Source organism: Ciona intestinalis, unplaced genomic scaffold (genome assembly GCF_000224145.3).
Source record: "Ciona intestinalis unplaced genomic scaffold, KH HT000084.2, whole genome shotgun sequence".
Lineage (NCBI taxonomy): Eukaryota > Metazoa > Chordata > Ascidiacea > Phlebobranchia > Cionidae > Ciona > Ciona intestinalis.
Genome location: NW_004190406.2, coordinates 34516 through 57835, shown reverse-complemented (window position 1 = coordinate 57835; position 23320 = coordinate 34516). Strand labels below are relative to the sequence as shown.

At 34.9% G+C, this 23320-nt stretch overlaps 2 protein-coding genes across 4 annotated transcripts in view; both read left to right on the top strand.

Annotated features, from left to right (window-relative positions):
- Positions 1-23320, top strand: part of tmod (tropomodulin) — a 35287-nt gene that overhangs the window by 541 nt on the left and 11426 nt on the right. Inside the window, exon 1 of one of the 2 annotated variants that reach the window (XM_009863059.2) lies at positions 7327-7343. The exons of the other annotated variant lie outside the window; for it this stretch is intronic. The gene's annotated coding sequence lies outside the window, so the exon portion shown is untranslated. Of the gene's footprint in view, positions 1-7326; positions 7344-23320 lie in introns of those variants that run through there. 2 annotated transcript variants of the gene reach the window in all.
- On the top strand, positions 12476-20619 carry LOC113475023 (sushi, von Willebrand factor type A, EGF and pentraxin domain-containing protein 1-like). 2 transcript variants are annotated; one of them, XM_026838428.1, is made up of 7 exons: positions 12478-12709; positions 12794-13102; positions 14796-14978; positions 17224-17379; positions 19300-19515; positions 19669-19899; positions 20270-20619. In XM_026838428.1, the coding sequence occupies exons 1-7, from the start codon at positions 12637-12639 to the stop codon at positions 20542-20544; spliced, it is 1443 nt and encodes a 480-aa protein (XP_026694229.1). In that variant the 5' UTR covers positions 12478-12636; the 3' UTR covers positions 20545-20619. The 2 variants fall into 2 exon arrangements, with proteins under 2 accessions (XP_026694230.1, XP_026694229.1); XM_026838429.1 differs by lacking the exon at positions 17224-17379 and having other exon boundaries at positions 12476-12709.

Sequence of the window (23320 nt, the reverse complement as noted above, 5' to 3'; positions counted from 1 at the left end):
TTGTAAAACAACAAGTTTGTTATCCATTGTCTCCGCGTCTATGACGTCATAGTCGCCGCCATAACGGAGCCCACGGCATAGCATTTTATCATTGCTGGGTGCTGATTTTCGTTTAAATATTGCGATTTTTTAAAAACCAAGCACTTCTGCGCATAAAAATGGCTTTCTACTAATGTTATATCTTATCACAATAATAAACCTCACAAAAATAATCAACTTTTATTGAACACTCAATCGATTAAAGAGTAAAAAACATAAAATATCAAGTTTACTAACCAAAAACATAAAAGAACATGTTTAAAATATAAAAATACAAACAAAAACATAACATTACCATAAACTGGTGTATCTAGCTGCAGTTTTGCATGTAAATTGCCGTGGTTTTACTTTTTGCCTCACAAACTTAACACGTATACCCGGCAACAAAACTTAATGTATCTTTGTAAAATTTGCCTAATATCGAAGTGACATTGAGGAAAACAATACTAAGTTACTATTTTTGGTCTTCTGCTTGAATTAGTAAGCTACCTTTTCTGCGTTCCGGGTCTTTATGAAATCGGAAAACGCGAACACCTTATCTGCTAGTACTTAAGCCGTTTGCAGCTGCATGTCCACTCATGTTGGATTATAAATGTAGTCAAGAGTGGCTCTGTAGATTCGTAGGCATGATCATATACTATTATGTAAACTAAGCTAATTGCTGCTAGTCTTAATCGCCAACGTAAAGTACCCTGTTAAACCAAACTGTACGCCGAAAACCAGTCAAAATATTAATTTACTTCACATTAATTCCTAGATTTATTATTATATACCAAGATTTTTATTAGAAATTATATTTTAAACGTTAAAACAACCGCTATACGTGTTTTCTAGCTTTGTATCGCTTACAAGAACTAAATGAACACATGCCGACCATGCATTTGTATAGGCGATTCACGCCCTCTGGGCTTCGTAATGGCGAACACGAGCGCCGTTTCCTAACTTGGTCTATACTAACTTTGCTCCAACCCAGTGGTCACTAATGGGTTGTCTAATTTATCAGCCATACATAAATAAAAACAAAACCCAAAAAATAATCACCAACAAAGTAACATACATTGTAACTCGTAAGCTGGCACGGGGGTGGTGGTAAAGAAGCAGTAAGAAATAGTCATAACAACGGTTTCGCCCTTCCTGCATTGGCGTGGCGTACAGATTGCATATATCGTCGTCTCGCACCTCGCTCAACAGAAATCCGACTTTAGCAGAAAAGTAATGACTCTGTAACAAGTTCAGGTTACAGCTCAGTTTATTTTCGACAAAATGACATCGACATCACGATACAGATAACAGTAAGGACAGCAAGCATTACCTGGACCACTGTTTTCGTCTCAGGACAGCATTTATTTGTGACTGACAAAACAACGGTTGCAATAGGATGGACGCCAACACCACTCGAAAATGACAGATTGACGCGCTATCTTGAAGAAAACTACGGTAAAGTTCATGCGATCAAAAGGAGAAAAGACAAGCGAGGGATGGATACAGGTCTACGTATTGTAGTTAAGGCAAAAGATGTTTTGAAAGAGAATCCGATTCCAAGCTACATATCGGTTGATGGATATATCAATTATATGTTAAGTACAACGGACATAACGAAACTTGCAAATACTGTGTAGGAGCTAGGGTTTAACTCCTACGCGGCTGCTGTTTTAGCCGTAACCAATAAGCGATTAAAGCGTTTATAACTTGATCAATGCTCTCTACTTGATGAATATGTACAGGTGTATTGATAAACAATGATCTCACAAGAGCCACATACGACAAACAATATCGACGACGATAGACATACACAGAGAGATTAAAAAACAGTTATGTTCAAAGGCGCTAGAATAAACAATACGATTTAAAACGCTGCACATAATTACAATAAAGACTCCCTATACTGCACTCGCTGCACGCACGATATAGGGCAAAGCTGCAACTGATGACGAAACGGCACCGCTAGTACAGAGAAAAGGAAGAAGTAAAACATTAGAGTAGGTGGCCAAAGGGTGGCGCTAGACAGTCAGCGAGCAGTAATTTTAGAGCTTACATTCCGGCCCCAAAATAACGAAATAAAATCTAAGTTATTTTCCAACGGCTTACGACAACAATTACTACATCGCGACAATAACAGTACAAAACATATACGCAACACAACAAATAAAATATGTACACAAGTAAAACAAAAGAGGGAAAAGAAATAATAATAATAATAAAAAAAAACATTAACAAAACACACGAGCTACCCCGACCTTACACGCTAAACTAAACATCAGCTAATCATTCACATGCCTCCAAAAGGCATATCTTTTGTATGTCTCTAACCATCGATGATGAAGCGGTGTCGACCCGTATACTCTTCGCACCACTCCACTTGAGTCAGGAAATGTCTCTTTAATAAGGCCTTTTGGCCAATAACACCGTTCTGTTGACTCGTCCACTAGAAGGACGAGGTCTCCAATCGAAAAGTTTCGTTCTGGATAGAGCCATTTTTGACGATCTTGAAGCAATGGCAAATACTGTTTTAGCCATTGTGACCAGAATTGCTCAGCCAAGTGTTGCACAAGCTTCCAAGATTTACGATAACCATCCGCGTTGACGGATGTCCCTAAGGGACAGGAGTAATCGTTTTTTCCCATCAGCAACATTAAGGGCGTTAGCGGCATGGAGTCTTCTGGATCATCGCTCAATTTCGTAATAGGTCGACTGTCTATAATATTTTCCACTTCGACAAGAAAGGATAGCAGTGATTCGTCATTCAATGACCGAGCGCCAATAGTAGCCATAAAAATCTTCCGAATAGAGTGTATGATTCGTTCCCACACATCCCCTTGGTGACTCGCCCCAGGAGGATTGAAATGCTATTCTATATCACGCTGCAGCATTTCATTACGGAAGGCATGAACTTTGTTCCACCTTTTGATTTCATTTCGCAGCACCCGTTCTGCACCAACAAAATTAGTTCCATTATCACTAAACATTTCCTTTGGTTTTCCGCGACGATTAATGAACCTCGAAAATGCTCGGATGAAGGAATCCGTTGTCAATGAATAAGCCATTTCCAAATGGACCGCTCGTGTTGCCATACAAGTAAACACGCAAACGTATCGTTTGACTTCGCTTCTACCGGATTTAACTAGGACCGGCCCCATGTAATCGACCCTGTCCATGTAAACGGTGGAAATCCTGGCGTAACTTGTGACGCAGGAAGTGGGGCCATAACTTGACTTCCCGCCTCATTTGCCCGTTGTACCTTGCAAACCATGCATTGACGCAGTGTTGACTCCACGGTTGCTTGGCCCCGTATGATCCAGTACGTTTCGCGAATGGCGCCAACACATGCAAGGTACCTTCTTGTTCATGATAAAAGAATTATCAAGCGTGTTACATGGTGGTCACTTGGTAAAATACTATCAAGTGTTATTAATAATCGACTCAAAGCCATTGTACCCTCGGTCATTTCTCGCTGGCAAAACGGATTCGTGAAACAGCGCTATATCGGAAACAGTATTAGACCGTTCTTCAACATTGTTTCTTCGGACCACAGTTTCTACAAATGATTTTTACTTTATATAACAATGCAAATGGAGTTGTCATCAACAACAATAAAATGTCTAAATCATTTCAAGTTAGAAGAGGGGTAAGACAAGGGGACCCACTTTCGCCAACATTATTCTTATTCGCGATTGAAACACTCGGCTTAGCATTGCAACTGTGTAAACATATTAAAGGCATTGACATCAATGAAATCAGCTACGTGTCAATGTATGCGGATGACACCCTAGTTATAACTGACGGCTCAATAAAATCAATTACAAATGCAAAGAAAATCCTAGGACTATTCGGAGATCTATCTGGATGCAAATTAAACAGCAATAAATCTAACGCTTTTTACATTGATTAAAAAGGGAGTGCACCGACAAACCATTGAATGGAAGAAAACTAACGTGGCCGGTTAACAACTTCACCTATCTAGAAGTAACACTACCAATACGAAACATTAAAAAAAACTGTTTAATATAAATTTCGACAGTAGCCTAGCGAACACTAAAAATGAATTATAGTAGGGAGGGGGAAGATTGGACACTTTGTCAGAAGAGACTCTTTTTTAATTTTTTTTTACAGACTCCCATTTAATGATAATCAGAAAAAATTGGTACAGAATTTTTTGACAGTGTTGTCACGACTTTATAAAACGCGCGCCAAAGCTTATTACTAATTTTAAATATTAAAAAAATACGAAAAATAGAAACAGTATTTTTTGAACAGATAAAAAAATGCGAAATAGTAAGGCGCTAATTTTGAATGCTCGCCGATGAAAAGTTGTAGTTTTTGAGTGTGAATGATTAAACTAGTTTCATAGATTCATAAAAAAACTTGAATATTTCATGAAGTTTGTTTTTGTCAAGTAAAAGTAGTTTAAGTTTTGTATAAAAAATTGAATGATTTAGGAAAGACAAATAACTAGGTGTTAATGAGACTCAAATCAGGGTTGAAGTTAGCGTAATAATTACGTTTTAAAGTTGCACGTGCATAGTTTACATGGCAAAGAAACTAGCACAGGCTGTTAATTTCTGTAGGGTAACTACAAGTTGCAGAATAATACTAATGTTAAAAACTTTTAGACTCGTGTCCCATCTTTCCCCATGTTATATCTTTGCATGTTTTTAATGCCAAATTTTCAAATTTTGTCAGTAATTTCATAATTTATACAACATTGGTAATACAAGCATCACTTATTTTGCATTATAAAAGAATGGGGAGAGAGTATGCTCGAAAAACAAGCAGAGGAACTTGGACCGAAAAAGACATGAGAAATGCCTTGTTAGAAAAAAATGTAATGGTAGCATAAGAGCCCTTGCCACTAAATACAATTTGCCGAAAAGTACATTGCATAGACATGTTCGTGGTTCACTACAAATCAGTTGGCACTAAGCACCTCGGTCGTTTATCACTAATTTTCAGAAAATGATGAGACGGAACTTGTGTCTTATATTTTGGAATTTGAAAGAAGAGGATTTCCCTTTTTCACAGATATTCGAAAAGTGGTGTTTGAATTTGTCAACAAGCAAAACATCAAAAACAACTTTTCTTCTGGTATGGCTGGATTAGACTAGTGGAGTGGGTTTCGATTAAGACATTCTTACAATACGCAAGCCACAAGCAATGGGAATTCTAAGGGCAATCAATTTAAACAGATTCTCAGTAAACCGTTACTTTGATTTGGTGAAGAATACAATGCAGAAATTCGATTTGTTTAATAAACTAGGTGCCATATGTAATACGGATGAGACAGGGATAATTTTAGTTCCAGGAGTTCAGAGAATAGTGGGGAAAAAGGTTTGAAGGCATGTAGTCAAATAACATCAGCTAAAAGGGGTGTTATGCAAACTGTAGTTATGTGTGTAAATGCTTTGGGAGATTACATTCCCCCGATGATTATATACAAAGGAAACGACTTAATCCATCTTTGCAGATGGGTCAGCTTCCTGGAAGTATTGTTCAGTTGAGTGAGTCTGCTTTCATTAATAAGGAAATATATTTTATATGGATGCAGCATTTCGTAGAATTTAAAAGACCGGGCAAAGATCTTTTGATAGTGGATGGACACCGATCTCACACCTTAAACATCGATGTTTTAAAATATGCATCCGAAAATAATGTTGAAAGGATAAGTTTGCCTCCCCACACCAGCCACTACCTGCAACAGTTGGACAAGGTCCATTATAAGCCATTAAAGGATCATTACAAGGGAGCAGTTCGCATTCCTTTGAGGAATAATCCAGCTGTTGGACTAAATATCATTTTCCTCATTTATTTACAGAAGCTTATTTTAAAGTCGCAACGATACAGAATGGTATTACATACAGCTTTCCAAACAACCGGGTTGTACCCGTTAAACAAGAATGCCATACCGAAGTCCGCCTATGGTCCATCTGAAAATTACATTATGTAGGTAATTTTGAAGAAACCGGAGACCAAAATGAAGAGGTGAACAGTGTGCAACTACTTTAGAAGAAACTAATGAAATAGGAGTCCGTGAAGCGATCAATATTCAAGATAAAATAACTTTGGACCTAGAAGCTGTTCCGGCTGTCGACATAAAAATTGAGAACATATGCCACAATTTGGATAACTATGCCCAAGTTTTGCCTTACCCCGTGGTTCAAAAAATTAACGAAAACGAAAAACTTTTAACAGCGGAACAAGGCTTCTGACCAGCCTAAATTATCAAAATGATTTGTTCATGAATCAAAACAAGGACATAGCTAGCACAAGTGACTTTAACAATGCAAAAAAAACAAAGAAAAGGAGTGATTAACAGGAAAGAAAAAACAACAACAAACCAGAAAAATAAAGAGAACTTTCCTCCAGCATTAATAAGCTCAAATGACTCCTTTAATAACTGTGCTCTATGTGGTGGTAAATATTTTGAGGATGATATTAATGATAAAGAGGGTTGGATTCAGTGTCAGGATTGTGGCAGTTGGTATCGTGCTGGAGTTTATGGAAAACGCATTGGCCACTTTAAATGGAATGCATGTTAAGTTTTTGCCTTTTTTATAAATATAAAAAATATATATATATGTCTTTATTAAAGAGTTTATTATTTTATGTTCTTAATATTTATATAAATCATATACTTTCATATTAAAAAATAAAAAAAAATTATTTCAGGTATTGGATTTGTTATAAATTTACTGTTATTTTATTGTTCTTGGTGCACAGTCTGTATAATAAAACAAAAATAAAATGTTGTTGTAACATTGTTTGAATCAAGTACTTCCAACAGCATGTTCCTGGGAACATTTCAGTCTTGAGAAATCAGGATAGACACGTAGTTTAAATTGTCCCATCTTCCCCCGTGTGTTTTCAATTTTCTAAAAAATCACTGGGTGTGCGAATCTCTAAATAACTCATTTCGTGTTTTATATTTTTTCCTCGGAGTTTTGCCAATTACTAGGTAGGATATCTCTAATTCGTGGTATTACCCAAAATTCGTAATATTTTTAAAATATTAAAATATTGTGTTACGGTTGTTAATTCCCCTTCATTGTGTTATGCGATATCTATGCTGTATCATTCCAAAATCACCATGCGTTACGGAACCGCCGTTATCTCCATTTCCTTTGTTAACCGCAACGCTAAATTTAATGTTGCTATTTTTAGCTCTGTGCAGTACAGCATTTCTTAGGTATTATTAATCCAGTTTAATCGCAGTGATTAGCGTTGTATTTGTACCTAAGTTCCATTATTCGTAGTGACAGTCTATCACTTGAAACTGTACTAACGCTAATACTGTATTCTATTTGAATAAGGTGAAATCCGTGATCGTGGCCGGGGTTGTTAACCTCAGAAATTATTTGGTCGTTTGGTCTTAGTTCTACTAGTTGCCTTAGTCAATTGGTAATTTGGTTGCAATTGGATTTGGTTTACCCGAATACGTACTATTGCCGCTGTGTACCACCTGAACTGTAAATACACTGTATATACACAAATCGGAGTGGTGAGACAGACTAAATTGCTGATTACGCATAACCGGTTCGATCCAAGCTAGTAGGTCACAGTCAGTGCCTACAGACCCGTACGGATTCTACATATTGGGCAATACGTGCTGAAGTGTCCCATCTTCCCCCCACCCTACTATATAAACACGTGGTCGCGACGTGGACTTACACTTCTGGGAAAAGTCACAATTATCAAAAGTTTAATCATCCCTACACTACTATACAAACTCAGCATGGTACCAGCTCTCGTCCCAGAACAATTCGTGCGTAAACTGAATAGAATGATATTCACATTCCTCTGGGGATCGAGCTGGGAAAGAGTAAAACGAACGGTGTTAGTGAACGATTTTGAAAATGGAGGAACCAACATGATCGATTACATAACTGCGCTCAGAAGTCGATCAATTAAACAGCTACTTAATTCAGACTATAGTGCTCCTTGGAAAGACATTGAAACTCACGTCGTTACTTTACATACGTTATCAGCAGCTCTCGGGTCTAATTTGTCGCAGCAAGACAAAATGTACGAATCGCTCATTTCTCATTGCTGAAAACGGTTACCAGTGGTTCCCAAAGTTTTTTTTAGCGCGACCCAAATCAGAGTTTTATGAACATCTCACGACCCATGGGTAATCCTTTAGCTTGTGGCCACATTTTTAAAGTTATTTTTCGACACAAACGCCAGAGTTTTTAAAATCTTCAACTGTTTGTGTGGATCTTTCAATTTATTATTGAAAAAAAGCCTAAAGTACGACGCACGTAAAGGCTTAAATACGATGCATGTGCCTCTTTAACATTCAAGCCTGTTTTAAACCTCCTACATGCCCAATGATTACGTGTCAATCCTTATTATATATTCAACGTGTGAGTTGCTATTATGTCGTAATTAATTGCCAGGTCAAACCATCGCTGTTATGATGCAATGAATCCACATGTGAATGCCTACTATTTCGTAACAAACAGTCTACCTGGCTAAGAAAAACATGGTAAATATAAGGCTAAACTACAACGCAAATCTAACCCGAATGCTTGAAAAGAAAAAAAATCGTTTTGATAGATTTGAATCACCTTGGCGCGACCCATTTGTCAACCCTGTGCGACCCATCCTTTGGGAACCACTGGGTTAAACTGAACAACTGTCCAACACAACATCAACCGCTGTGGTTTTAAACAAACATGTATTAATCAAAAGAAAAGCAATATTCTACGACGAATGGTCAGAAAGAGGTATAAAAGAACTCTACAAAAGATTTTTACCGGACGATTTAAAAATTCAAATTTACCAAACCAATTAAAGCCCAGCAACATTGGGAAGAAGACGTGAACATATAAGAGGCCGCGTGGTCCGACATTTACAGAAACACGCTCACTTCAACGATTGAAACGCGCCTAAGGTCATTTCAACTGAAATTTAACCTTCGGGCAATTGTAACAAACGTCGACATTCACCGATTTAAAATAACAGACTCTGATTTGTGCACTTTTTGTAGTAATGCCCGAAAACCAAAACTAAGACAGCCCCTAGCGTTACAACGAGATGATCTATTGTTTGGTGTTCGCCGTGACCTTCTTTTAAACTGCTTACTTCTGATCGCTAGATTTGTAATTTATCGTAGTAAAGCGCAAAAACAGCGCAAAAGAAATTTAGCAGGAAAGGAATATTTCTTTAAACCGTCGGAATCAAACTTTGAGAACACGCAACATGTTGTTCCTTGGAATGGACTGCAGTCATCTTGACCGCTATTGCTTACATGTGGTAAACAGAAATTTGTGTTTTATCACCTGCATCATACCCACTTGTACAACCTGTCTCACAACAAACCATACACATGATTTCTCACTATATCTTGCATACAAGCATTTTGTTATACAAAATGTATACATGTAACCTGTTCTAAACTGACATTACCTTTACCAGCATATACAAACCACAAAAGAGGTAGCATTTCTTTTTAATTTGGCCCACCTTTTTTATTGAACAAATGTAAATGTGTTTTTTTAAATTACAATGTAACCAAAAATAAACTCATATTACAATTTCTAAATTTATGTGACCTGTTGCAACTTTTTAAGAAGGGAAATTAAAAAGTTATCTTTAATTTTGATTAGCTTTTGGCATTGACTGTGTTGATCTGTCCTGCTATCTCAATAACTTTTACATCATTTCTGAAGGTTTTTTTAATAAAGCAAGAAATAGGCCTTTTATGAGATCAATATTAGAATTCTCAAACAAAAAAATCCAAGTCAAAAAGGAATTTTCAAAAGCAAGCAGTCTATTTAAATTTAAAAATAAACTGCGAAGTGGTAGCGGTAGGTCTTGTAGTTCAGAGAGTATTTATAGTTAGGATATTTTAAATTTTGTTAAAATGTCTGTGGGACTTAATTTAGAACCAACAACACAGGCGCGCATACCCAAACAAACACAGCTTCAGTTAAAATTTTACACTGGTGGCCAATCATACACGTAATACAAGCAAGCTAAATAAAAAAAATAAACATTTATACTGTACTAACTGCTAAATCTCCGAGCAAACATTTTCTAATGTGATAATTCGTCAAATAACTCATCAAAACTATTTAAAAAATACGTGGATGTATTATTAAAAAATAGCGACCACCCAAGCACAGTTTTAACAAAACCGTCGCCTAACTTTGCTAAATCAATACAAAAAGATACGTTGCTAAGGGCTTAGCTTCGAAGACATTTTCTCGGTCGCCACCTATCGGATTTTTTGTGAAAAGTGATCTATTATAGCCATAGAAATAAAAAAGAGTAGAACGCGCAACTGCCCAAAACCGTGATATATTCTTTTTTCTATTCACGTGACCGCCAACTCCGTCCCCATTTCGCTTGGTCTCCATTTTAAAAGATGGGCGCACAGTGATTTTAGGAGGTTTTTAGAAATATATATATGTTTGAAAATAGTTATTTTTCCCTATAAACCTAAATTAAGTCAAAAAACGAAGAAAAACTACATAAAACGACCTGGCTTGCATTGACTACAATAGTAAACGGGAACGAGTCGTGAAAGAGAGAGTGTATCATGCTCTCTCCTTTACCGACATTAGAGATGCGCGTTCTATTCTTTTTTATTTCTGTGATTATAGCTTGTAACGTGCTCACGCATTAGATCTTTGATCTCTTGTTTACGTGTATCCCTAATAAAGAATACATTTATTAATCAAAACCATGGCGACCTCTATAAACTGAATAATAAATTAAACATTTATACTGTACTAACTGCTAAAACTCCGAGCAAACACTATCTAATGCGATAATTTGTCAAATAACTGATCAAAACTGTCTACAAATCGCACAAGCGCTGCAAAACCATCCGCCTCCAGTTTCGAGAGGGGCGCCGACGGTGTCCAGGTCTGTTATAGAGGGCGCCATGATCAAAACTAATAATGATTTTAAATTGTCCTGTCTTATCCTGTGTGTTCGAATTTGTAAAATTACACTTGTTGTGCGAATTGCTAAATAATTCCTCGTGTGTGTTTTATTATTTTTTTTAATTGTTGTTAATAAATAAACCAATGATAGTACTTTAGACACCTGGTGTTGGTATATTGTTTATGAGCCGATTGAGGGTAAGCTGCAGTTGACTTCGTGCGCTCGCGGGTGTCTAAAGCTACGTCCTAGTCTAGGTTATCTAGGGGTTTACGCCAGCCTAACATTTTGGTGGAGAGCAAATGTTTTATAGTTGTATTTTGGGTTTGAAACAACTTATTACAACACAAAACACGGGAAGGTACTGAATAGCTTTATTTTTCAGAATTACGCCGCGTAAAAATACAACGATCTACTATAGCCCCGCTACCTTTAATTGTTATTTTTAGACTCTGACTTCTCGCAGATCCGACTTTATAGGCTGTAGCGGTTAGCTATATCGTAGATTCTGTTTATGTTTTGAATGTCCCTCGTATTTCTCAGCTTAATGCGAAAATTATAACCTTCCTTGATTTTCATTGAAGCTTAATCCAAATGAATGTATTTATTTTGGTATATTTAGTGAATCGAATAATCGTCAGAATAGCATGCAGGCGACTTTATACAAAGACGGGTAAAATGCGTTACGAATAAGAGAATGTGACATCACACAGAATCGACCGAAAGTTCTCTCTCTTCCATCGTTATTGTCCTGCTTTAATGTACATGGCTGAATGTAGACTTTGCCCAAGGAATGTAGCTTACACGGGTTCATGGCTCTGGACTCGTAATATTCGGCCCTACCCGTTCCATGGATATAGGTCGGATTGCTACACTACAACTACATTCAAAACTCCATTCGTCGCCTACCACCAGCGTTTTTGTCACAAAATTGTGTGATTTGGCTTTACTAAATCGAAATGGTAAATTATATTATTTGTATGTTTTCACCAATAACCCTGATGTAAACTCAAAATTGGGGAGGTGCATAGCTCCTCAGACCTCCCCTTGGCGACGCCCATGTAAACTCGGTTAACGGCAGGGTACGTCCGCAGCGTTGTGGGAAAGTTAGCGCACGACGTCAAACAATGTGGTAAATATTGAGGACAATGGAAGTTGTGTGACGTAATACTACGAAACGCCGCTACAATCGTACTAATTCGTGATATTCAAAACGCATCATATATTTAAAGTTTTGAAATGTTGGGCGTAAATCACGTGACAGCAGTATGATGTCATGTGTAGAGGGAAAACTATTCGAGTCTTTCAGCGGCTGAACAGGATAATATTGAATGTGTATAAATGAATGTGGGGCACAAGAAGGCTGTTTTGTATTGCTCTTGCTTGGTGTTTTTGTCGTTTAACTGCTTTTTTTTATTTAAACAATCTTCTCTTTATTCACACGAGGATAAAGCAAATCACATCAATTTATTCATTGTCGATTTAAACTTGTAAGCCCAGTTTCGAATACTTTTAGTAACGGTGCGGAACATATTTTGCCGCGGGGCAGCAAGCGTTTGTAGCGAGAATACTTCTATGTTTTTATTATTGACTTTAATCCTAAAGGTATCAGATCAGGTTTCATATCAATTTGTTTTGTGTGCTGCAGTATTTAAATATTTCAAAATTATCACCCATATCAGAACAATTTAAAAGTGTTATGAACATAACAAGATGAACTTGCTTTGTTTCCTCGCTTTAACTTTAGTTGTTGTCAACTGTACACAAGTGAATCAACGATTAAATGGTAAGATATAGTTTTTTTTTATGGCACTTTGTACACTGTTTGTTGGAGTAAAGTACTATATTTATACAACGAAACATGGCAAAGGCGGTGTACGCGTTTCAACTTCATGCGAAGGCGGGATTGTGGTACTTGAATGCAGCCGTGATTTGAAGACGTACGTAATGAAAGCGGAGTACGGCACAAGTAGCTCATGCATGAATCACCATGTGGGAGCTGTAACTTCTTGTGGCGTGATGGTGGTAACTTCACAGATCCGGCTCTTGTGCACTGGAAAGTACGTATGTCACGTTAATGTTGATGGAACAATGATGCTAAACACGGCGTCACTTGAAGCTCGATTGTGTTTAGCGAATTCTGAAAATCATTTGGAAGTTCAATATCGATGTTTGTCAGGTAAGATATCAAGGTTTTTATTTAACAAATATAATTAGGCTGATAACCTAATGATTTAATTACATGGCCTTCCAAATGAGTGCTGGGTCATGTTGATTATTGCGCAATGCGAGCTTGCTAATGAATTCATTTGTTAGTATACATTTTTTTATTTATATTCCCACTGTAATGTAAACAAAGCCTAAAGATACCGATTACTTTGTTACCAGCAGGTCCCGATGTATGGATTACTTATCTCACTAGCGTTGTAATCATTAGTTGTTCCATTAAATGTGCGATTTTATACACTATGTTTAGATAAGACTACGCTTATTTTAAAATATTTCATCAAGTTGAATCGATTAATTAAAGTTTACATTTTAGATTTACTTTATTTAACTAAACTAGAATATATAATTGTTAGTTACTGAATAATTAGTCGTTTTTATACACCATAGTTTATAAAACTAAAAAAGCTAGTAGGGGAATATTCAACATAATGTAATCTAATATTTATTGTTAAAGGTACATTCTTTATTTATCGCTGATTTTGTTCAAGCAGAAAAGTAATTGTCAATTACTCGCCAACGAAACGGTTTACAATATGAATGTTTGCTATAAAATTTACGAGTATATAGTAGAGTGGAGGGAAGATGGGACATTTAAGCATATATTGCCCAATATCTCTAAACTCGAAATACATAACAGTTTTGGGGTGAAACCATGAATTAGTACTATCATACTTTTATTAAATGACAAAAAGATGAGTTATTTAGCGATCCGCACAACAAGTGTTATTTACAAATTAGAAAACACAGGATAAGATGGGACAGTTTAGAATCCTTGTTAGTTTTGATTAATACATGATTTATTACTAGTAATACACGTAAATAACACGAAATAATACTTCACGCTTTTTAATACTGTACGCTCAAATCAAGTTTAAACAATCTTTTCCTTGCCCTACTTCTGTAGTTTTTAACATGTTACCGACATTTATAGTATTGTAGAAAATTGTTTAAACGATAAGGGGTTGAACTTCAAAATGTAACCTACAAAATAATAAAGTTTACATTTTTGCTACAAATTGGGCATTGCTACACTGTTTTTCGCACAAATTTTATCTTGTTATTATATTAGTATATTAGAGTAGGGTGGAGAAGATAGGGCACCTTTTTATTTTCTTGTCCCATTTGGTAGTAAGCAAAGAACATTCAAAGAATTAACTTACCAAAATTAACCGGCAGTGCTAGTTTTTTTGCCCTGTAAATAACTTTAAAACGATATTTTTTGTTGTTTTTAACCCAAATTAAATTCATATTGACCCCTTTTCCTCATTTTACTGAACAAAATTTAACCGTACGAAATATTCCTTTTTTTATGAAGCTATGAAACTGGTTTAATCGTTCACACTCGCAAACTGCACAATTTTATCGGCTTTACTACGATTTAGCAAGCATTCAAAGTTAGTCCCTTACTATTACGCATTTTTTACCTGTTCGAAAAATGCTGTTTACACTTTAGACTACTCTTTTTTTAATGTTTAAAAACGCGTGTTTTATAAAGTTGTGATAACACTGTCGAATAATTCTGTAACATTAATAATCTTATTGTAACTAAATGGGGGTCCATAAAAAGAAAATAAGTACTGGGCAATGTTAATATGTGCAACAGTCAACGAATAAAATCAACTGTAAAAGCAGTTTACCTTTAGATTGTTCACCTCCTCAAGTACAAAACGATGTGGCAGTTATTGGAAACTCATATGCTGTTGGCTCCAACGTTACCCTACACTGCCCGTTAGGTTTTATTCCAAAAGACACTCATGGAACTTTTGTTCAACGCATCAGATGCACCGAGAATGGAGAATGGGATGCGCAATCTATATCATGTGAAGGTAACAAATTTGTAAAAAACTATGAATGATTGCAAAAAAATATGCCTGGTTGTTATTTTGATGATACTTGGAATTTGTTCTATCATACCTTCATTAAATGACAACACTTCAAAAAATAATAATAATAATAAAACACTGGAAAGTTGTTAAGCGATTCGCACACGTGATGCAATTTAAGCGATATGCAAACAAGAGGAGTAGAAACGGACTTTTCGAATTCCTTTTTAATTGTCATTAATAAATATTTATATATAACGTCAGTGTGTTATGATAACTTGCCATTAATTTAAATAAAGAATATTTTTTCTAGGGAGTTTAAAGATTTTAACAAACCCACGTTTATCGCAAATATTTTGTGATTGTCGCTTGAAAAATAAAGGTTGAAACGTAAACTTTGTTTCAACGTTTTTGTGTTTTGGAGTAAAGTTTTAAATCTAAATCACTCGCAAAAGTTAAACGCATGCTAAGCCTAAACTACGACTTACATAAAAAAAAACGAAATATAGTACTGTGGGGTAAGATGGGACAACTGTTGCAAATACTATTCAAATATCTTGATTGTGTTTTAAAAAATTAACAACGGTTTACGGGAGTCCTGGTGATATAGATTATAAGAATTTTAATCTTCTTTGTTTAATGTTTACTATCAAATGAGATCTCGTCTTAATATTTGCATCTTCTGCTATTGAACAAATGTTGTATATTGTTTCAACACCAAATTTTAACATTTAACAACAGTTATTAACTTTGCCGGGCACTTTTCGATCGTGAAAATATTACTGTTACATTGGTTCTCGTCCATCACCACTTGATAAAGACGAATTAGTAAAGTGTCTTATCTTACCCGAAAAAATAAAGTAAACTAGAATGGGGCCTAGGTTTTAATGCATTTGTACGAACGAATATTTAATAATTTATGTTCTAACAATGCAAATTCGTCTTTATTAAGTGGTGATGGACTATTTCAACAAAATCAATTTTGCTCTAAAAATACGTTTTGTTCGGACAGTAACATACTTGGTTAGGGCTTTCTAAGCAGGGAGTGACGGAACGAATTTTAGGGGTCGCCGAGAGTATATGGCAATTTTACGCAAAGTACCATTATATTGTCCAGAGTATAGCAAAAAGTTTTTGTTCGCGATCAAAAAGTTTGGGAAACCTTGCTGTAACAAAGGGTAAAATATTGTTTTGAATCATATATAGTAGGGTGAGGAAAGACGGGACACGGCATAAACGTGCTCTTTAAATCTCCTTTAACCGGTACCCCATTAAGGATGGATGTTACAGTGATATTCGACAGTATTCTCACGGTACAATATAGCTTTATTATTGCTAAATAAAAATAAAAAAATATCGTTTTAACGTTATATGTATAAAGTTTACATGGCAAAGAAACTAGCAAAGCCAGTTGAATTTGGTAGGTTAACTACAAGTTGCAGAATACTATTAATATAAAAAATTCAATTCTTCGTTTTATCTTTTCCCACATTGTAGTTCCGTAGGTTTTCATTGCCAAACTTTGAAAGGTTTCCTTTTAATTTAGTAATTTATACCTCAGGGGTTATTCAACTACATAAAACCCGATAGTAATTTATTAAGGGTGATAAACAATTTTCTGTTATTGCAAGTTAATATGCATTAGAAGGATACAATGTATATCAACTTGTAATAACAGAAAATTGATTATAACTATTGATATATCCATTAATTTCACACAATACCAATTATCGATTAAAAAATATCTATTTTATGCAATAATATAATGTATGAAACATGTTAAAACCTAAAGCAGTGTAGAGCTGGGAAAAAAGAAAGTTTAAATTTGATTTTGAAAGCGTTTAATATTACTTCGTTTTATTTACGTTAAGTTCTTATTCAAAATTAACAAGGATTTTAAACTGTACCGTCTTATCCTGTGTGGTTTCGAATTCTTAAAGTTACACCTGTTTTGCAAACCAATAAAATAACTCCTCGTGTGTTATAATATATACTTTGGTATTGTTGTCAATTACACAGTACCAATTCGTGGTAATACCCAAACACTGTCGATTTTGAAAATATTAGGCAGTATGTGCTTAAGTCTCCAACCTTCCCCCACTCTACTATACGTGTTATCATTTTCAACAAATTCATTTATTAATCAAAATATAGAGCGGTCTTAAATGAACGAAGATTCATCTTTGGGCTATCATCATTTCGTAAGAACTATTTTAAAAACTCCGTTTTACTATATTATTATTCGCAGACTTAGATGAATGTGCTGAAGTGAGACAAAACAACTGCCACAACAACGCTTACTGTCGAAATACATTTGGTAGCTATTTGTGCTCTTGTAATGTTGGTTTCCATGGCGACGGGTATTCCTGTGAGGTCACGCCTACTTCACCATTTGTTGGTCGAAGTAAGTTGTTATTGTTGCAAAGCACATATTATTATTATTAAGTTGTTATTGCTGCAGTATTATTTGACCCAGTTTTAAACTCTACAAAGCGTGCGACACATTATGATGTTGCCAACAAAAAATCAAAATTTGTGTATTGCTCTAAACTAAAGATATCACTAAACTCTATAAAGGCAAAGTACAGTGGGGAAAGATGGGACACTCACGTAAATATTGCCAAATATTTCTAAAATCAAACTACATGGCGGTTTTGGAGTAATACCACGAGCTAGTACTCTCTTTCCTTTATTATTTGACAACAATTTAATAAAATTTAATAAAACACACGAGGAGTTATTTAGCGATCCGCACAACAGGTGAAATTTTACAAATTTGAAAACACACAGGATAAGATGGGACAGTTTGAAATTATTGTTAATTTTGATTAATAAATGTATTTATAAATAGGAATATAAGTAAATAACACGAAATAATACTGTACGCTTTGAAAATTAAGTCGAAACATTCTTTTTTTTGCTCTACTGCTATAGTGTTTACATGTTACCTATACATTATATTATTGCATAACAATTGGTATTGTTTGAACGACAATGGGTAATGCTCGAACTTCAATTGATAAATATTGTATCCCACAAATGTATATGAACTTGTAATAACAGAAAATTGATTATAAGTATTGATAAAGTTTTTATTTTGCTACAAATTGGGTATTACTACTCTGTTTTTTGGCACAAGTCACTTCTTATAAATTATCACCAAGTGCGAATGACCAAATTTCGAATATATTTTCAAAATATTATCTTTTTATTATATTAGTATCTTATAGTTGAATAACCCCTGAGGTATAAATTACTAAATTAAAAGCAAACCTTTCAAAGTTTGGCAGTGAAAACATATAAAACTACAATGTGGGGTAAGATGGGACTCTAAATTGAAATATCTTTACATTTGCAGTATTCTGCAACTTGTAGTTAATTAACTTACCGAATTTAACCGGCTGTGCTGTTTTTTGTCATGTTAACTTTATATATAGTAGGGTGGGGGAAGATGGTACACCTTTAGCACGTAATATCACAATATCCTAATCGTGTTTTAAACAATTAACGACGATTTATGGAAGTCGTGAGGATATAGTTTTATAATTCTTTAAATGTTATTTGTTTACTACTAAATGGTAAGAGAAAGTAGAGCTAAAAAGTGCCCCATCTTCCCCCACCCTACTGTATATAATTTTAAAACGATATTTTTTTGTTTTCTTTCTAAATAAAAGTCATATTGTCTCCTAGTTGTTTATTTTCCTGGTGTTTTTATTTTGTTTTCTTTACAAACTAAAACTAGTTTCATAAAACAAAATCAAACTGTACGAAAGTGGTTTTTGAAATAAACAGATAAAACTTCCTAAAATCACAATGCACCTATATTTTACAATAAAGACCAAGCGAAATGGGGACGGAGTTGGCGGCCACGTGAATAGAAAAAAGAACAAGCGAAAAAAGAACAAAAAAAAAGTTATGATACATGTATAAATACATTCTGCCTACTGCTCCACAGTCACCAATGGCGACTAGAACCCGTTTTGTTGGTTACTTCAGATTTGTTTTTGATCGAGCCCAGTCGACCGTTGTAGTAAAAGGATTAATTAATAGAGCAGGGTGGGGGTAGATGGGACACCTTTTCATTTTGTTTTCTCTTTTCATTTAGTAGTAAACAAAGAACATTTAATGAATTATAAAACCGCATCTTCACGACTTCCACAGACCGTTGTTAATCGTTTAAAACACGATCCGGCTATTTGGATATTATGTGTTAAAGGTGTCCCATCTTCCCCGACTCTACTATATTATGCTAATTAGTTTAAAACGTGCTCATTCATTAGATCTGTGATCTCTTGTCGGCTTAATAATTGAACCGTGTTTGCAGGTACAATAAGATGTAACGAGCCAGTTATAACCAATAATTCAAAAGTCATCTTGGATGGAGAACGTTCTGATTACCAATACATGGGAAGACCATTAAACATTTCTTGTTCTGAAGGGTTTGTAATGGTTGCTGCCCCCTCAGCACAGTTAACTATTTACTGCAACCAGAATGGAGAATGGTCTAATGCTAATGACACTGAATTTCCGTTTTGCAGAGGTAGATAATTCGATTTTACACTATAAGTTAAGCTTTATAAAATAATACTAATTATTACTTAATTTTGTTAAATATTTTATTTAAAAGCTTAGTATGCTGCAAACATGTTACTTCAAAAAAAATCTTTTCACATATATATCTTACCGTAAACAGCTATTACTTGTCAAATAACTGATGATATAAAGTCGAGTATCTTTGGGTCCATGAACGTAATTCATTCCAATGGAACAATATTGACCAATACAGCTGGCGTGGAAGTTCCATATAACACAATAATCACATATAAGTGTAAGCCTGGGTTCATAAACATTGGAGGGAGCTTTCGAAAATGTGTAGGAACAACCAGTATGATATGGACCGGTAGCAATGTGCGTTGCGAGAAAGGTAAGTGAGTGAAGTGATTTTTTATTTATTAAGTAATATAGAAAGATGGGGCAAGACGGTCATAGTATTTTTATTTTATTTTTTGGTCACTTCATTTAATGATAAACGAAGCTTATCCACAGTGGTGGTAATCTAGCTTTATTCTCGCGTTGCGACAGTCGTTATTTTAAAATGTTTCCTACACTATATTATTGGATAAAAATTGGTAAAAAGTCATATATTTTTAGTTTTAAAAGTTTGGGCTGTATGAGCTTAATGGTTTCTTCATCCCCCACCCTACAATACCTGTTTTACAAGGAAATATAGGAATGTTTGATGTTACTAATTGCAAAGATATTACTGTTCAATTTTAATACAATTATCATTGTAGATAATGGAATACAAGTTCTAACAAATTTTCAAATTGCTTTGCTGGCATCAATAACTAGTGCAGTGGTGATTCTAACAGTTGGTGCGGCTCTTGTTGCAAGTTTTCTCACAAGCTGTAAATCAAGAAGATCTCAAGATGTAAACGATGCTAACAACACGTTTTATTGTAGCGACAATTTAAGTCGAAACCTCTCAACAAATCGATTAAACAAAAAAAAACGCAGTCAATTGTGTAGGATTGAATTCAGTACAAGTTATGGACAGAGTACACAGTAACTATAATTTTCAAAATTCATATCGGACAACTGTGACGTAACTGCAGAAATTTACTTTCGTCGCAAACATTTTTATCAAGAATAACTTTATTTAAACGAATCATCATAGCCTGACGTTTTGTATTGAAAATAACCAACTGACAGTTTTTATTAAAAAACATACCTTGTTTTCTTCTTTCTTTATCAATTTATTATTTTTTACTTCCATCCAAATCATCATGGTTATAATATTTATGAAATAAAATTGTATAAAACAAAAAAAATATAAATATTTATATTCTCTGTAAAAACAAGCCTATAAATTATCAGCCTTACTATAACTTTAAAAATATTGTTACAAATATATAAGAATATTGTTGCGCTACTGGAAACTTAAATAATGATATAGTAGGGTGGGGGATTACCCTATCACAATGTTACGTTAATCATGTCAACACTGCGGATACGACTTATCTCATGTTAAAGGGGCATACTAACAAAAAACAAAATTTGTATATTGACAGATATCCTCAAATGTGATCTAAAGGTCATCAATGTTTGAAAAAAAACAGTTTCTAAATAAAATGAGTTTTAAAAGCGCAAATTCAACCGCTGGAGTAAAAAATGGCCGTGGCACAGTGCATGGGATTGGAGGGGGGTCCCATTGGAAAAAAAATCACTCAACAATTGGAAAAAAATCACTCAATTTTGATCTTTTCTAGTTTCTAAAATATTTAGGCAAATTTAATTTTTATTTCTGATTTGGTATAATGAATGCTTCTTCTTCAAAACTATAGTAGGGTGGGGAAAGATGGGACACATATAGCACATAATATTTTAATACCCTGATCGTGTTTTAAACAAATAACAACGGTCTATGGGAGCAGTGAGAATACGGTTTTATAATTCTTTGAATTTTTTTCGTTTACTACTAAATTCGACAAGAAAATAGAATGAAAAGGTGTCCCATCTTCCCCCACCCTATATAAAAAATGTAAAACATAGACTTTATTATGTTTTAATTTTCGATTGAACTAAGCTACATAATGTGCTGACTCGGCACTTTTTCCTTATTAGTTATTTTTTGGCACATTTTATATTAAAATGTTCATTATGTCTTACTCTTACCTACTGTAACATTTTTTACAAAATAATCATGGGAAAATACCATGCATTGTCGAAACGATTTTTTAGAAGCCCTATCGTTTTGGGAAACTTTGATGGTACCTTTAGGTTACATTTAGGCATCCCTATTCATACACAAATTTTCATTTTTCGTTGGTATGCCGTTTTAATGATATCCCGTCCAGCCGCTTAGAGACTCGCAAATCTTTTCCAGCATTTTATCCCATGACGTCACACTGCCGTCACGTGATTCTGTCTGACATATAATTCGCCTTTTCCCTAACACAATAACGAAACGAGAACTACCAACTAACGCCACTACCAGCACTGAGACCTTGAGGTCAGTCCATAGGTTCATGGCGGGCGCTTACGAGCCCTTGCCCCTACCGTCAAGTGAGCTTTTGCCCGATACTGTATCGTGTACTTGTATACCAGAAAAGGAATAAAATATAGCAAGATATCATGAACTGTTTGGTTTCTGGTTAAAAAAGCAATTTGTAGTACAGTAGGTAAATAGTACCATGTTTACTGTTCTTTGTTTCCTACAAAATAGAACGAGAAAATAGATTAAAATGTGTCTCCCCCCACTTTACTATACTTTGTTTATTCGAGGGATCGATGTATCTAAACTAAAATCAGGGTGGTCTGGTCAGTGGAGGGCTTAATCCGAAATAGTCCCCAAGTTTTCATTTTGCATTAAATCCTGGAATGAATGAATTTGTGGCCACGAATATCGGGATATTTCACAAGAAAACATGGGCATCGGTAAATCGGCAGTCGTTAAAACAAGAGAGCATAGTTACTGAAAGTATTATAATTAGCATAATTTGAATTAAATATATCGACCATAGAATTATTATGACGCAATATTATCTATATTTCGTTCTTGTTGACACATAAGCTGATATAATCACTACAGCTTATCGCTGATATATATATTTCCAACAAACCGTTTGTTTGAACGTTTTTAATTAAATTTATTATTATTATTAAATAATTAAATTTCCTAAAAAGTGGTAAACTGTAAGCGTTAACCTACCAAATAACTAAATTGGCCTAATAAACTTGAATAGTTGGTGTAGTTTTCTAAATAAACAGCTAAAACTGCCATGCGCCAATCTTTTACAATAATACAGAGACCAAGCGAAATGGGAACGAAGTTGGCGGTCACGTGTATAGAAAAAAGAATATATCACGGTTTTGGGCAGTTGCGCATTCCACTCTTTTTTTATTTCTGAAAAGTAAAATTAATACGTCGCAGACAAGAGACAGTAATTGCTATAACGATCAAATTAAAACGAAGGAAAAGGCTTTTACGAAAAGCGAATTCCTGATTGGGAAAAGGAAAACAGAGAAATGCTGTTTGGTAAAAAAAACGTTTTTTTTTTATATTTTATTTACTTATAACTTTAATAAATAAAACAAAGGCTGTGGATGTGTGTTTCGTGGCTGCAGATTTAAAAAGTGCAGATCTAGATTTAGTTTCTTTATTTTGAATGAATGAATGAATGAATGTAACTTACTTTATCCTCGCGTGGCCGGAAAACGACAGTCGTTATCACACGGGTTTAACACCTCGTGCCCAGCTTACGAGTTACCTTGTATGTTACTTTGTGGGTGATTGTTTTTTTTAGATTTTTTTTATTTTTTTTTTGTATGGCTGATAATTGGGA